Here is a 17,502-nt window from a genome sequence, read left to right as displayed (position 1 = left end):
GTCTGTCTTCACATGCCTTCCAAGTCTGTCACCATGTCTGTCAGCTTGAATCTAGAAAAGAGAAAGGAGTGGTGTTGTGAGCCAAGCTAGAAATGGTACCTGTGTTCACTTTCCTTTGGCAAGAACTTGGGCACAAGGCCATACTTCACTGGAGTGAGGATGGGAGATGTAGTGTAGGTGGGCAGCTCCTATCAAGAAAGGAAGAACAGATTTTAGGAAACAGCTTTGTAGTCTTTGCCATAAACTGTGATGCTGTTTGTTGAGACAGGAAATGGGAAGCAGGTTTGCAAGATAATAAATTTCCTTATAAGTTAAGACATAGGTGTTTATAGGACTTCTAAATTTGCGTGTGTAATAATGTACAAGTGATCCTAAGATGACAGCAATTGGAAAATATATTTTTCTGTACAATCTTATGATACAGAAATTTATTTTTCTAAGAAAATATCAAAAGGAGGAAAGTGGGATAAAATTAGAAGGGAATGGGAAAAAGGCATGAAGAAAAGATTGTGTTTATTGTTATATATTGATAGTTATGGCATAAATCAGTTGATTAAGAATATTAATAAGTACTTACTATATGCCAAACACTGACCCAGGTAATACCTGTTGGCTGCGTATTAAGAGATATAAAAGATTGACCAAGTCCCTGGTCTCATTTACACAGTCATGAAAGAAGGTAGACCATGAACCTATTGGGTAGAAGAAAGAATTTAAAGTGCTAAATACTAAAAAGCAAATAAAATAGTTTCTGAAGGGTCATTGTGAGCATGGTGGGGGCAGGGGGGTGCTAGGGTAATTTTAGCTAAAACAGTAGGATAGAACTCTTTGTGAAGTAACAATGAGCTAAGACCTGAGTGATGAGAAGAGAATAACTTAATGAAAATCTAGGCAGATAACATTCCAAATAGAAGGAACTCAGCAACTGCAAGGCCTGGAAACAGACTTGCAAAGTTAAGGGGCCAAGATGTTTCCCAGTGTAACAGGTGCTGCAGATTACAGTCTTAACACCAGAGGTAAAGTTTAAATTTTATTTTATTACTGTGGGAAATCACTGGACAGTTTAAGCAGCTGACTGATACGACCTGGTTTTATGCTTAAAAACCATAAAAATGGGGAAGAAGGCTAGAAATGGAGGCAGGGAAACTAGTTAAGAGACTTGTAGGAGTACCAGAGAAAAGATAATAGTGACTCGTACTCAAAGTGAGCAGTGACTCAGATTTCCTTGTAATTGTGGGAAATGGTTGGATTTAGGATCTCTTCAGTTATAGAGTTGACAGAGTTGTTGATAGATTAGATATGAGATCTGAAGGAAAAGAGAATCAAAGATGACTCCTGGGTTTTTGACTTCAGAACCAGGGTTGGTATTAGAAATATGTCCCAGATTTCTTTCGTAATTTTGGTAGGTGTCTATGTAGTAGATTCTGAAGGATACATGACATTTGGTCATACAGTGAATTTACTTAGCTGAACTCTTCCCATGTTTTCCTCATATAAGTTATGCTCTAAAAGAATTAAGTGTAGACTTCATGTATTGTTGGAAAAGTGAAGTATTTTTGAGCTTATTTAGTTATTTCCCTTTATGTGATTCTTTTTTCATTTCTTAAGAGGATCTTTAACAAAGTTATCAACTGTGGTTTGTGAATTTTACTTTGGATTATCCAGAATCTCTAAATACATCAAGGGCCTAAAATCTTGCTCTGATCATCTGCCTTGCCTTTTACCTGTTTAGACCAGACAGAAAACCGAGCTGCCTGCCAGCCTGGGTATGCACCATTAAGGCAGTGCTTGCTTTGTTAGAAGTACAGTGCTGCTTATGGGGCAGTAGGGTAGGGAAGACCATAACCACATCACAAGGTCCCTAAGGTCCCCAGTCTTAAAGGCAGTGTTGGAATCTACTACTGATAATCTTTGATCTCTGTTCTGTTGATACTTAATTGAATGTAAAGAGAAATGCCTGGATGGTACTTTGTTTTATAAAGTGTATACATCAGTTTGAATATTTACTTCATAAAGAAAGTATTTTCACAATATAGATTATACTAGTGTTTTAAAATAGAACTTTCTGTGTCAGATTTTACAGTTAAATGTTTCCAGTATTTACATAGTTTTAATTTTTCTTCTGATAGAAACTAAGCTTTCGGATATATTTGGAAAAGCTGCTAATTGGTATACATTAAATTCTTTTGTTGTGTACCTGGAAGTATATTCCACTAGTCTCTGTTAATCATTTTTGAAAATGCACTAAATATTTTCACTTCTGAATTTGATGAGTTAATAAAACAGTGAACTAGTCTAATTTTAACTGCTAAAGATGACTGTTTCTGAATGTTGCCTAGAACTTGTTATATAGTATTGTTAAAAAGCAAAATTCAACTGAGTAAATTTGAAGATCTAGTTGGCTTATTAAGCACTTCATGAATCAGGCAGCATCCCATCTAGCAAGTAGAAAGGAGCTCCAAAAATCTGTACAAAATGGAAGATTTTTAAAGGCAGAGGGGGCAGGGACAAGGAAGTTACACTAGCAGAAAGCAGATTGGTTGTAGCAAGGTTGTTTTCCTTTAAGGGATGGTGGGGGTGTCTGTGTGACAGATTACCTCACTAGTGCTGACAGGAAATTCCAGACTGATTGATTAAGATGAAGTTTCTGGGGTGGCTTGAATCTGCAATTAGGTTAGATATTAAGTCTTGGCTTGCTGGTGTGGGGCTTACACAAGTAGCAGATCCATTTTGGATCTGTTGTTTCTTTTTAGGCTATGTAAAATAATCTTTCATTTAATTATGAACTTTACTAATCTTAATTTGTATAATCTTTCCACATATTTCACCCTTTTAAAAAAATATATTTAAAAACATTTCTAAACATAAAAAGATTAAAAGTTAACTATTTACTTGACCATTTTAATTAATTTAAACTTTTTTCTTGAGACTAGTTGTACCTTAGTAACAAGACCACAGGTTTCATATGCTCACAGACCCTTGAAATGTTTTAGAAAACTACTTATCACATTTTTCTAATACTTTGCCTCCCCTCTGCCACCAGCTAATTCTTGTATATCATCTAAAGTTGGGGCCATATACATTAAAAAGTCTTCCCTATGTCTTAGCACTGTTCTGGGCTTAGTTTGTGGGGTTCATAATAAAGAATGGTCTCTGAGGCCTTTTGACTTTCTTGGAACATAGAGAAAACAAAATAGTTCAATACAATGGTAAGTATTGTGTAAGTTTAAGAATATGAAAATAAATCTCTCTTTAAAAATAAATCTGTTGTTAAAAAGAGATTAGACCTCATGGAGACGGATCTTTCACTGTGTTTTAAAGGAGGTATAGGTTTGAGTGAGAGTAAAATGGGAAGGCACTTCAAATTTAAAAAGAGGTAGGACATCAAGAGGTGAACATATTTTTAAATGGTTAAATCCAGCTTAATTAGAATAGCTAGAGTATAAGAGACTTCCTCATTATGTGAAGTGATGCTAGTAAAAACAAGCAGAAATCACTAAGGAAAGTAATATAGTAATGTTAGAAAAATCTAATGCTTGTTGGCTGTTGAAAACCAACTATCTTCTCTGTTTTCACAAGGTCAAGTATTCTTTTTTCCTGGATTTGGTACACTATTACTATAGTCCTAACTGTGGTGATGCTGTGATGTCTAGATCAATGCCTTATAGTATAAATGTTTAAATTATTTGGAGAAATTTGGCTGTGTGGAAGCAGGCTGCTTGGAACTTCAGACCTACAGTTGGCAAGAGGGAATTGCTTTGTCAATTATATGCTCCTTTTTATCCTTTCCCAAACCGGTCCAAGTTTAAGCCAACCTCAGGTGGCCTGGCTTGGAATACAGCTGTTCTGGGGAATTTCCTGATATAGCTTTATGTCCTTGTGATTTGGAGGATATCTGGAAAGAAAGAAAGAGTTTAGAATTGATCTAAAGACATACGTGATATATGTCTATGTGTGTGATGATAAAGTCTCTCACCTATTGCCAGTGGTTCTTTACAGAATAAACCTGAATTGGAGAGAGAACACAGCCCTGCCTATCAACATAAAATTGTATTAAGTATTTACTGAGTATTGTCCCGGGTATTAGAACAAGACCCAGTTTCCCCTGCAGTCAGTCTCTCCCATCAGGAAGCTTCCATAAGCCTCTTATTCTTATCCATCAGAGGGCAGACAATAAAAATCAAAATCACAGAAAACTAACCAAACTGATCTTATGGACCACAGCCTTGTCTAACTCAATGAAACTATGTACAATGCTGTGTAGGGCCACCCAAGACAGATGGGTCATAGCAGAGACTTCTCACAAAATGTGGTTCACTGGAGAAGGGAATGGCAAACCAGTTCAGTATTCTTGCCTTGAGAACCCCACGAACAGTATGAAAAGGCAAAAAGATATGACACTGAAAGATCAAGAGCCCCAGGTCAGTAGGTGCCCAGTAAGCTACTGGAGAAAAGTGGAGAAATGACTCAGAAAGAATGAAGAAGTAGAGCCAAAGCAAAAACAGCACCCAGTTGTGGATGTGACTGGTGATGGAAGTTAAGTCCAATGCTGTAAAGAACAGTATTGCATAGGAACCTGGAACGTTAGGTCCATGAATCAAGGTAAATTGGGAAGTGGTCAGACAGCAGATGGCAAGACTGAACATCTACATTTTAGGAATCAGTGAACTAAAATGGACTGGAGTGGGCAAATTTAATTCAGATAACCATTATATCTACTACTGTAGGCAAGAATCTCTTAGAATAAATGGAGTAGCCCTCATAGTCAACAAGAGTCTGAAATGCAGTACTTGGGTGCAGTCTCAAAAATGACAGAATGATCTCTGTTTGTTTCCAAGGCAAGCTATACAGTGTCACAGTAATCCAAGTATATGCCCCAACCACTAATGCCGAAGAAGCTGAAGCTGAACGGTTTATGAAGACCTATAAGACCTTCTAGAACTAACACCCAAAAAAGATGTTTTTTTCATCATAGGGGACTGGAATGCCAAAGTAGGAAGTCAAGAGATACCTGGAGTAACAGGCAGGTTTAGCCTTGGAGTACAAAATGAAACAGGGCAAAGGCTAACAAGAGTTTTGCACTGGTCATAGGAAAACACCCCTTACCAACAATACAAGAGACAACTCTACACATGGACATCAGCAGATTGTCAATACCGAAATCAGATTGATAATATTCTTTGCAGCCGAAGATGGAGAAGCTGTGTACAGTCAGCAAAAACGAGCAGGAGCTGACTGTGGCTGAGATCATGAACTCCTTATTGCCATATTCATAACATAAATTGAAGAAAGTAGGGAAAACCACTAGACCATTCAGGTATAACCTAAATCAAATCCCTTACCATTATACAGTGGAAGTAACAGATAGATTCAAGGGATTAGATTTGATAGACAGAGTGCCTGAAGAACTAAGGATGGAGGTTCGTGACATTGTACAGGAGGCAGTGATCAAGACCATCCCCAAGAAAAAGAAATGCAAAATGGCAAAATGGTTGTCTGAGGAGGCCTTGCAAATAGCTGTGAAAAGAAGAGATGCTAAAGGCAAAGGAGAAAAGGAAAGACATACCCATCTTAACGCAGAGTTCCAAAGAATAGCAAGGAGAGATAAGAAAGCCTTCCTCAGTGATCAGTGCAATGAAATAGAGGAAAACAATAGAATGGGAAAGATTAGATATCTCTTCAAGAAAATTAGAGATCCCAAGGGAACATTTCTTGCAAAGATGAGCAGAGTAGAGGACAGAAATTGTATGGACCTAACAGAAGCAGAAGAGATTAAGAAGAGGTGGCAGGAATACACAGAAATGACCCAGATAACCACGATGGTGTGATCACTCACCTAGAACTGGATATCCTGGAGTGTGAAGTCAAGTGAGCCTTAGGAAGCATCACTGCAACCAAAGCTAGTGGAGGTGATAGAATTCCAGTTGAGCTGTTTCAATAACTAAAAAATGATGCTATGAAAATGCTGCACTCAATATGCCAGCAAATTTGGAAAACTCAGCAGTGGCTGCAGGACTGGAAAAGGTCATTTTTCATTCCATTCCAAAGAAAGGCAGTGCCAAAGAATGTTCAAACTACTGCACGATGAGACACATTTCACACACTAGTGAAGTAATGCTTAAAATTCTCCAAGCCAGGCTTCAGCAGTACATGAACCGTAACTTCCAGATGTTCAAACTGGATTTAGAAAAGGCAGAGGAACCAGAGATCAAATTGCCAATATCCATTGGATCACAGAAAAAGCAAGAGAGTTCCAGAAAAATACCTACTTCTGCTTTATTTGACTATGCCAAAGCCTTTGACTGTGTGGATCACAACAAACTATGGAAAATTCTTAAAGAGTTGGGAATACCAGAACACCTAACCTACTTCCTGAGAAATCTGTATGCAGGTCAAGAAGCACCAGTTAAAACCGGACAGGGAACAACAGACTGGTTGCGAATTGGGAAGGAATTACGTCAAGGCTGTATATTGTCCCCTGTTTATTTAAATTATACACAGAGTACATCATGTGAAATGCTGGGCTAGATGAAGCAACAAGCTGGAATCAAGATTGCTGGGAGAAATATCAATAACCTCAGATAACATAGATGACACCACCCTTAATGGCAGAAAGAGGATCTAAAAAGCCTCTTGATGAAAGTGAAAGAGGAGAGTGAAAAAGTTGGATTAAAAATCCACATTCAAAAAACTAAGATCACGGCATCTGGTGCTATCACTTCATGGCAAATAGATGGGGAAACAATGGATGCAGTGAGAGAGTTCATTTTTGGGGCTCCAAAATCACTGCAGATGGTGACTACAGCCGTGAAATTTTAAAAGACGCTTGTTCCTTGGTAGAACATCTATGAGAAATATCCTAGACAGCATATTATAAAGCAGAGACATTGCTTTGTTAGCAATGGTCCATCCAGTCAAAGCTATAGTTTTTCTAGTAGTCATGTATGGATGTATGAGTTGGATCATAAACAAAGGTGAGTGCCGAAGAATTGATGCTTTTGAATTGTGGTGTTGGAGAAGGCTCTTGACTGCAAGGAGATCCAACCAGTCCATCGTAAAGGAAATCAGTCCTGAACATTCATTGGAAGGACTGATGCTGAAGCTGAAACTCCAGTACTTTGGCCACTTGATGTGAAGTACTGACTCATTTGAAAAGACCCTGGTGTTGGGAAAGATTGAAGGCAGGAGGAGAAGGGGATGACAGAGGATGAGATGGTTGGATGGCATCACCGATTCAATGGACATGAGTTTGAGCAAACTCCAGGAGTTAGTGAAGGACAGGGAAGCTTAGCGTGCTGTAGTCGATGGGGTCACAAAGAGTCGGACACGACTGACCAACTTCTATGCACATACCAAAATGGGTTAAAATAAATAAAATATTGTCAATGGAAAGTATGCCCAGTTGAAAACTTTTGTTAGGTGGTTACAGTTTGAACTATATCTTGCCACACATTAGTAATTTGCCAGATTTGATGAAGATCAATCTGCCAACAGTTATGTTGACCTATAGATCTTTCTTTGACCATATTACAGTTAAAACAAGATGATTTTTTTTAATACTTGACTGAAATTTTCAGTTAATTACATTGCTTTCGGATCTATTTTATGATCCTGTGTTAGATGGCATGGCATGTATGCAGACAGATGAAAGTGGTTTTAGTTAGGATTGTAGGATGGTTTTGATTGGCCAGATAATATTTCTTAAGAGAATTTCGGGGACTTCCCTGGTAGTTCATTGGTAAAGAATCCACCTCTTAATGTAGGAGTTGTAGGCTTGATCCCTGGGAAATGACTGAGAAGATTCCCTGGAGAAGGAAATGGCAACTCCAGTGTTCTTGCCTGGAGAATTCCACGGACAGAGGAGCCTGGCTGTCTCCAGTCCATGGGGTTGCAAGAGCTGGACACAAGTTAATGAGTAAACAGCAGCACCAACAAAGAGAATTTCTCTTATTCTAACACATATTAACTCTAAAGATTGCTTTCTCTGTTTTTTAGTCGGCCATATACAAACAAAGTCATCACTTTATGGTACCGTCCACCTGAACTGCTGCTGGGAGAAGAAAGGTATACACCAGCTATCGATGTGTGGAGCTGCGGGTAAGATAGATTTCCTGAATGATTAATTTGAAACTTTTGATAATTAAGTGAAATCATACCTTTTGGTAATCATGGTTGTTTTTTCCTGTTAGATGTATCCTTGGTGAACTCTTCACTAAAAAACCTATATTTCAAGCAAATCAGGAGCTTGCACAACTAGAATTAATAAGGTAAGCTTGTGATTGTAACATCTGTAGGAAATTAAAAAGTTTTCAGGCTGGTGTTTCTAGGCAAACATCACGTTTCTATTTAAAGATAAATGAGTGCTGAAAGGAGGAGAAACTATGTTACAGGCACTCTGATGATTGTTCTAGTAAAATTAAGGATCTTAAAGTCCATAAATGTTTCGTGATTAAATTAACATGTTCGAGGCCCTAAAAATAAGACTGGGAAGGAGGAGTAAATATGGAGGAGGAGAGAATGAATGGTAGATTCTGTTTTTCAGAGTGTGGCATATGGAAGAATTAATGTTTGGGGATATTAGAAATACTCTTTTATATACGTATATGCATACATGTTTATGTATCTGTATATGTATGCACACACTGAAATACATCCATGTACTCACTAGCATATGTCTTCATTATTTGAAGCCTATTGTAGGACCTTGGTCATAGGGTAATCATCTTTCTCTTCATCTAATATTTTAAATAAATTTTTTAAAAATAAAACAGCTTTGGTTTTCTTATTTATAGTAATATTAATTCACAACTTGTAAGATTTGCATGAGTGTTTGAAAATAATGGCTGAGAATTTTTAGGACAGATTAGTATAAGACACAAAAATACCCATATACTGTCACCTTTCCCTTTAGCAGACTTATTGGACTAATTGGTGCTCTCCATTCCATCTGTAAATACCACTAGCTTGATAACATAGCACACTGAATATATGCAGTTGGTAGATTATCACTCTCTTCTTAAGACTATGTATTTATTCCAGCAGTTGAAGAGCATGATGACCAAGAGGGAGCTGTTTCCAATTTTGTATACAAATATTCTATTATTGTACATATGTTGCTCAATTATGAACAGATGTGCTTTGCAAAGACTTAACAACATTGCTATTAAATTATTTAGGTTGTGTGCAGGGTACTATAAGAAAGAAAAGTCATACAAATTTAGAATAATTTAATAATCAGATTGCTTGGAATCCTTGATGATATGTTATGGCTATGGTTTGTGCAAGAAAGCTAATGTAGAACCCCGTTCATTGAATCCTGTCTTGAAAGAGAAGGCCATGGCTCTGTGTCAGAACATTGGAAAATATACATTTATATGTTTTTAGTTAAAATAAAATCTTTAAATCATGTATCTGTGTACCTTTCTTTTTCTTTTGGCAATGATTTCTTCTAACCCATTTTTTTCTATTAGCCAAATATTGTTCCTAATTGGATTGCATACTAGGCTTCTATCAATGATGTTGCTATTTATTTAGTTTATACATGATACAAATATTGTTCTAAGAATTCACCTGAATTACTTCAGTTGTGTCTTGTCTTTATAATTAAGAAAACTGAACTTTATAGAGGTGAAGAATTTGTTCAAAGTTGTAAAACTAAACTAGCAAGTGGCAAAACTGAGATTTGAATCTAAGTAGTTTTATCTTATAAACTATTCATTCTCTGTACTATGTGGGAAATAAAACTTCCTGGAGCTTTTAGTTACTGTGACACAAACACTAAAACTTAATGAAGAAGGTCTGAGTAATTTCTACAGGACATTAATATGAAAATTCTAAAAGAACTGATTAGCCTGTGGTATCTAATGTTTTATTAAAAATTACAGAGTCAAGTAGGGTCATCCTAAAAATACAAGAATGTTTTATCTTTAGGTATTCCTTTATTATAATTCATCATTTTAACGACAAAAAACAGTATGTTCATCTTGATAGCTGTTGAATAGGCATTTGCTGAAATTATAAACTCCTAATTAAGTAAGTATAGAGGCATATTTCTTTACTGTGATAAAAATATGTATCACAAATTGAATAAATCATGTTTAGTGGTAAAATACTAGAAGCAAAGATAAGAATGAGAAAACGTTAACTTGTGGTATCATCATTATTTTAAGAGTGTTTTAGAGGCACTGATAAGTTAACTGGTAGTATTAGAAAAGTGAACTCAATAGAGGTATATATACTAATCCATATATTCTGAAAGAAATAGCTTAAAAGAAATTTCAGAGGACGTTTTTTGAACACTGATTTTATCTGGAGGGATGAACCTGAAAGTAACCAGGAAAATTTTTTTAAAAAGAGGGACAATTTGACATATCATATGTTAAAACCAAATTTTAGTAACTAAAACTATTTTGTGCTGACACAGATACCATAGATGAATCAGTGGAATTATATGGTAAATTCAGAAGTAAAGAAAGTTCATATGGACCTTAAAATAAAATACAGAGTATATTTCAAATCAAGGAGTTAATTGAACAGTATTTATTGAGTGCTGTTTATGAACCAGTTACTAGGTACTGAGGATACAGCAGAGGTTGGAGATTGTATCTCCAGTGCCTAGTAACTGGCACACATCCTTTTCTGCTTTTTTGTTGGGGGGAGACAGAAAAAAAAACAAAGAATAAAATGTATCAGGTGGTGATAAGTATAAGGGGGTAGAAAGCAATAGAAGGTAGTGTATATGGTACCAGAGAAAATTTCATGAGGTATCATTTGAGTAGAGATTTGAGTGGACAGAAAAGTCATGATTCTCAGGCATGAGTGTGTTTGGATTATCTTGTGAACATGTTAAGTCAGTTAATGGAAAACAAAGTTCATTCCGTTAGTGGCGTACTTCACAGGTATTAAAAAGGAGGTAGTAGATCTGGAGATGTTGACGTGGAAAAGCAACATGGCCACATGAGAAGATCAGTTTTGCCGAAACTGTGATTGGTTTGATCCCATATACAGGAGACAAACATACCAGAAGGGTCTGGATCTGTTAATGGGCTTGTGAGGGGGGTAGGGAGGGGACTATTTTTCTACTTTATGTATTTCAAAATGTCTTTAGGTTTTGGTAAGATATCAAATATTTATATTATGAAAAAGAATGCTTCAAATTTGATTTTATAGCATTAATTATTTTTAAAACATGAAGAAAAGGGGGGCATTTCTGGTAAAAGAGACATGTCTCCTTGATTTGAAGAAGGCAGCAGAATATATTGAAAGGGGTGGGCTTTGGAATCATGCAGTCCTTGGTGCTAATGCCATCTCAGCTACTTCCTGCTCTTGTGACTTAGGGTAAGTTCCCTAATGCTGTAAGTTTCTTTCTTCACAAGTAAAACAGGACAAATAATATGTTTAGGATTATACAAATTAAATAAATGTAAGTTTGCTAGACATAGTTGTCCCCTTATCTTATTTGCATTAATGTTGGACTGTTTCCCCAGTCTGAAGCCTCAGGAATGATGAGTTCTAGGGTCTGCATTGAACAAATGCATATAAATGTATTAAGGATGGTAATACTAATCAGAATGTGTCTTAAAAAGCTTTACACTGTAGTGGTCAAGTTATTTAAACTTTACCTGATTCCAGAAAATGCTTTAGGCAGATTACAAAAATTCTACGATAAGTGGCTTGAATTGAAAAGTAATGGCAAAGAGAGTGAAAAACATAGGTGGGGACAAAAAAGGGATAAATGAGGGCAAAAATGTTTCTACATGAGAGTCACACTTTTAACTCTAAAGTGTTCTGGCAGCCAGTGAAAGAACCTTATACCACACAATGTATATTGCTTAAGGAATAAAAAATTAGTCATGGAAGAAAATAGATTTGGAATGAGAAGAATCTACTCTCTCTCCTGCCCTACACATACACAAAGCCTCAGGTCACACAGGTAAAATTTTTAAAACTTTAAAGGCATAGGCTTTGGTTGTTCCAGAATATTGGAAATGAAGGAACATTTGCATATTTTAAAAAGTGAAGCGTGTATACTTTTGTAAATCAGTAGCATAAAAAATTCTGTAGACTTGTACTTCTTAATCTTTTTGGTCTCAGAACTTCTTTACACTGTTAGACATTGTGAAAAATCCCAGGAGCTTGTTTATGTTGATCGTATCTATTGAAATTTAAAACTGAGAATTAAAAATATTTATTAATTGATTTTAAAACAATATGTTAGCATAACATTTTAATTGTAAAAATTTTTTTTTTCCAAACTAAATGGTGAAATGAGTAGGATTGTTTTTACATTTTTATGTATTTTACATGTTTGGCTTAATAAACAAGGATAAACGTCTGTGATATGATGTTTTCAGTAGTCTTTTCAGATAATTGTGCATATTCTTCCTTGAAACTGCAGTGAGTGGCAGTTATTATTTTTTTAAAGCAAGTTATTTGCAATATTCAGTCTGTAACCACAGATTTTGTACTCTAATATATTGAAACCCATTTCTGTATCTTACACTCTGAATAGGTCTTTTACCCATGATGATTTTGTAACATTATGTGTGGGTCACTTATTGAGCAGATCTTCTAAACATAACATTTTCATTTTATAGTTCTTGTTATGACACTAATTTCATCAGAAAAGCCTTTAAGTATTTATTTTGAAGCTTTTAAGTTTACAGTGCAGACCTAAGTCTTTTAGTATTCTTGACTTTCTCCTGAAAGCTTGAATTTTATAGTTGACAACACTGCAGTTGTCTTCCTTGAAGTAACAAGCTGACTTCATTCCTATATTAAGAAAATGTCTGGCAGATACCCAAGTCAATGACCATAGTTTAATAGTTCTTTTTGTAGGTAAAAATGGTGGCTCATGAAAAAAGCAGCAGCTTGCAACTCAGTTATTGTGCAAGTGCTTCTCAAGATAATAGTCACTTTTTTGTGCAGCAGAAGTGCTTTATGAGTATCTTCTCTTTCATTACTAAGAATATTAAAAAGATGCATACTCAAGTTTAAGGATTTAATAATAATTTTTACTGCTTCAACAAGTGCATTCTTGAGTGAAAACCCTCCCCACCCCATCAAGTGGTATTGAAGAGTATGTACTTCTAGTAGTCTGGCATCTCTGCCTCAAGTCATGCTAAAGTGCCAGTGTTTTATACCATTGGCGTAATACTGTCAGTGCAGAGTCGACACGTTGAAAAGTGTAAATGATGTTTTAAAATTATCTGTGATCTACCAGACACCTGAAGGGTCTAGGGAATCCCATTTTTGCAAACTGCTGGTGTAGACCAATTAAAAAGTAGAATACAGCATTACGCTAAAAACTTGTACTTTGATTAGGCCCAAGAAATATTCCTCTTTTGAGTGTATGGATGACTAAGTATTAGAAAATCTCTTAATATAACTCATGGTATTAGTAACCCAAGTAAAAAAATGCAGATGATGGCTACAATAGAGTTTCTAAAAATCAAACTGGTAGAACTAAAGAAGCATTCTCTTGAGATTTGAAAGTCACAACAATTAAACCCAAAGTAAAAAGGAATAAATTAATGCTTTCTTAGCAGGAGGTATGTGTGAATTTGTATCTGTCTGTAACTATCTTTACCATGTGTTGTGTTTGTCAAACCAGAAGTTCTCATTCTTCCCACTGGTAAACAATGAAAGTACTCCCATTAAAATCAGAAACCAAAAAATTAACCAAATATTGTGTAGCATCGTTAGCATTTTAACATTTTTTGGAAATTACCACATAATGTAGCATACCATAATGATGAAGAATACATGTTTGAAAAAATAACAGATGTATTCTGATTATAGGTGATGATAATAGACCTGGAAGGCTTCAAACAAACAACTATTTTAAAAAACTGTTAGGAACCGTAGGATCTCAGATGGCATTCTAAAAAAATTTTTGCCACATTTTGACCATTTTCTTTAACAAAACTCTTCTAATGATTGCTTAGGAAATATAATAGGGATAGGAACACATTGAAAAAATGACACTAAACCCCATTAAAAGAAACACAAGATCTAATTGAAAAACTTTATAGAGTTACATTTGCACTATACTGTAGTCTGTTAGATTGCAATAGTATTATGTGTATATGCCCTAATTTTAAAATACTATATTGCTAAAAGTGCCTACCATCGTTTGAGCCTTGAGCAAGTTGTAAACTTCTTGTGAAGGAGGATTTGAGATTCTGTGAGAATTCCAGAATGTGACGCAGAGACATGAAGTGAGTAAATGCTGTTGGAAAGATGGTGTCAGTAGACTTGCTGACGCAAGCTTACCACAAACTTGAGATTAGTTTAAATGAAAAAATGCGAAGTGTAATAAAATGATATGCTTGTATAAAACCAAAGGAAATATAAAAATTGAAACATTAAGCTTTGTAAAGATCACAGTTCTTTAATCCAGAGCAGCTGTGTTGAATCCCAACAGGATTCTCTTATTTTTGGAGTGTGACAGTATTGATTCTACAATTCATCTGTAAGGAAATCCTGAAAAGGGTAATTAGAGGAATTAGTACATAGTGGGGTTTGTCTTAAGAAAAATGTAAAGCTTTCATATGATATTGACATCAGAGTAGATAAATCAGATCTAAATAGATTCCCATAACAGATCTCAGATATTTAGGGATTTAGCATATGATGCATTTCAGAATGTCTTCAGAAATGATTTAAGGATAGCTAATTATCAGACACTGATTTTGCTAAAATGCAGTTATCAATTGCTGTCATGTCTACTTCCCTAATTTCTAAAATTTTTCCCTATCTTAGAATGTGTATTCCATCCTGTATGCTGCTCCCAGTTAGATAACTTTCCTGGTCACCTGTCTTCCCAGAATACATAAAATAGAAGTCTTTCGCTATGAGATAATGAAGCTGATTTCTATTATAAGTGAGCCAGATGCTGGGTCATTTACTTTCACAGCTCTGAAATAAAATGAATCTCCATTTTACAAAAGAGCAACAGATTCTAAGCAGCACAGTTTCACCAATATCACAGAGATAGGGTTTAGGTCTAAAGTTTGTTTTCAAAGTCTGTCTTCATTTTAGGCAGGCTGCCTCATGAGACTGTTGTGTAACCCCTGTCTATGTTTCCAAATAAACCTCTGTAGCCCCAGATTCCACCTGTACCACTTTCCTTGATCTGGCTCCCGAATGTTATTTTCATGACTTTGCCTGCGCATTAATCTTTGCCAGTAATGTATTTCTGTTAATCCCTTTCCCACCTGTTTATTGTTTACTTATCCTTTGAGTTGTAGGCAAAATTCTGTATCTCTTCTCTAACTCAAGTACATTTTCTTATATTTCTGTGGTTTAAAGTATCCTTCATTTTCTTTATTCCAGTGTATTTTATACTTCTATTATGGTGCACATCAATCTGCAAGGATTGATTGTTTATATTCAGGTAGTATATGAAAGTGCAAGAGTGATTCTCTTACCATAATTTAGTAAGATAAAGTCATATAAATAACTAAAATGTAAAGCAGGATGAAATAGTGTCAAAAGAAATCAGGAGCATGTAGAAAGTGACTATTCTGGACAGCGAGGATACAGAAAACATCGTAAATAGATTACTTCTGATGTGCATCTTCAGGAATGAAAAGGATTCAGCCAGGTAGAATCTAGGAAGAAGGAGTATGAACAAAGACATGGAGGAGTGGTTGGCCTGTGGAGAGAAGAGTTGGAAGATGAGAATGAGGAAGACAATTTGGGACCCGATCATAGAGAACCATGCTCCCGAGTTTGGCCTTCTCTCCTTTTGAGGAGGTTGTGAGGATGAGATTGAAGGGAAGAAGAGATAGGCATATTGAAGCGTAAGATCTTAAAAGCTTGGATTTACAAAAATCATAAAACTATTGAAACAAAATATAGTTTCAGTGAAACAGCTTTAAAAATGCTCTCATCATCTGGTATAAATGTTTCTAATGTAGTAGTGATCTTAAGGTCTGCTGAAGAATGGCAACTTTAGTTGTCACTTGCTTCTGTACCTTAGTACATGTATTTATGTATGTGTAGAATATGTTTACTTTGAAGTCAGTGATGCATGGAGCTTTTCTTTTTGTATATGAAGGTCAGCTGGTAATTTTATATAAGATACATATTTATTCTTGAGATTCAGTATACTTGAGTTAAGTATATTTAACCAGTTTTTCATCTACGTACTACCAAAGCATTTTAAAATGTTTACCAGCTAGAGTTACCTGCTACAGCATTTCTTTAGTTTATGAAGGACTTACTATAAGAATAGTGAGGGATTTCAAGATACAGAGAGTAAAGCAGTTAAAAGTTCTAAATACCTTGAAATCAAAGGCACTAGTGAAGTTGAAGAACTGTGTTTCAGGAATGTGACTTTTAGGATTCTCTAGTTGATCAGATTCGGCAGCAGTCTATACAGTTTAGTGTCTTCAGTGTAGGGAATCTTTTCTGCTGTTATTCTATGAACTTCATTCTATTCATGAGAAGTGGTAATGATAGGTACCTGCAAAGCCAGAGAACACATATACTAAACTCTAGTTCTTCAGTTGGTATAACAGTTTAAAATTTTGGTTCAAAATATGCTCAACATATTTTGAATATTACCTGTGTCTTTAAGATTTGATTTTGCAAATATGAAGGTTTGCTTTCTAGAAATTGGGATGTTTATAGTGGGTTAAAAGCATTCAGTGAAAAGAAAATCTTAAAACAGTTTATTTGGGATGACTAAAATATTTAATGAAACTTTTACACATTATATCAGAACTTCAGCTTTTGTATATTTAAAAAGGAGTTGTTTTGTATAGCAGTTGTATGTATTATTTTTTCCATGTAGTTTATATTGATGTACTTCTTTTTATGTGTTGTTTAGCCGTATATGTGGGAGTCCATGTCCTGCAGTGTGGCCTGATGTAATCAAACTACCATATTTCAACACCATGAAACCAAAGAAGCAATATCGTCGAAAGTTAAGAGAAGAATTTGTTTTGTAAGAAGGGGATGCTTAAACATCCATATTGCATTGATTTTTTACAAAGTTACTTCTTTAGAATTCTAAATGTAACTCTAGCCTCTGTTGACCTAAGGTAGACCTATCACAATTCTACTATATCATTTAATTTTGAATGTCCCTTTGCTACATGCAAGTAAGCATTTCACCATCGTTATGAAATCAGTTAATTGGGGTTGTGTGTTTGATTTAGTGTTTACCTGAGAGAAGTTTAACAATGATAAATTTTAATGAAACTGTTTTCAAGATACTTGAATTCAGTTTTTTATTTTGTTGTAGGAAACTATTCTGTTCAGTTTTTAGTTAATGTTAAAACAGCAAATTGCCCATAGAGTAATAAATATACTATTGTTTGCCAGTTTTCAAATTATTTAGAATAATACTTACAAAATTATGTAAAAAATAAGCATTTCTTCAAAGGAAGATTTGTAACTTATTGGAATAAACTGTTGCAAATGTGTTACAAAATGCTAATTTTCAAGCTCCTACAGAAACATTATTAAATTTGAGTCAAAGAACTCGCATGA

General features: G+C 35.3%; 1 protein-coding gene across 2 annotated transcripts in view; it reads left to right on the top strand.

The window, feature by feature from the left end:
• Positions 1-17,502, top strand: part of CDK13 (cyclin dependent kinase 13) — a 129,320-nt gene that overhangs the window by 100,168 nt on the left and 11,650 nt on the right. For both annotated transcript variants that reach the window (XM_052638340.1, XM_052638339.1), the window contains exons 8-10: positions 7,996-8,097; positions 8,190-8,267; positions 16,838-16,954. In XM_052638340.1, the coding sequence (XP_052494300.1) occupies positions 7,996-8,097; positions 8,190-8,267; positions 16,838-16,954 (297 nt within the window). The remainder of the gene's footprint in view (positions 1-7,995; positions 8,098-8,189; positions 8,268-16,837; positions 16,955-17,502) is intronic.

The sequence above is a fragment of the Budorcas taxicolor genome, chromosome 4, assembly GCF_023091745.1.
Source record: "Budorcas taxicolor isolate Tak-1 chromosome 4, Takin1.1, whole genome shotgun sequence".
In the NCBI taxonomy this organism is placed as follows: Eukaryota; Metazoa; Chordata; class Mammalia; order Artiodactyla; family Bovidae; genus Budorcas; species Budorcas taxicolor.
The sequence above is the reverse complement of the archived record's forward strand: the minus strand, read 5'-3'. Positions and strand labels throughout refer to the sequence as shown.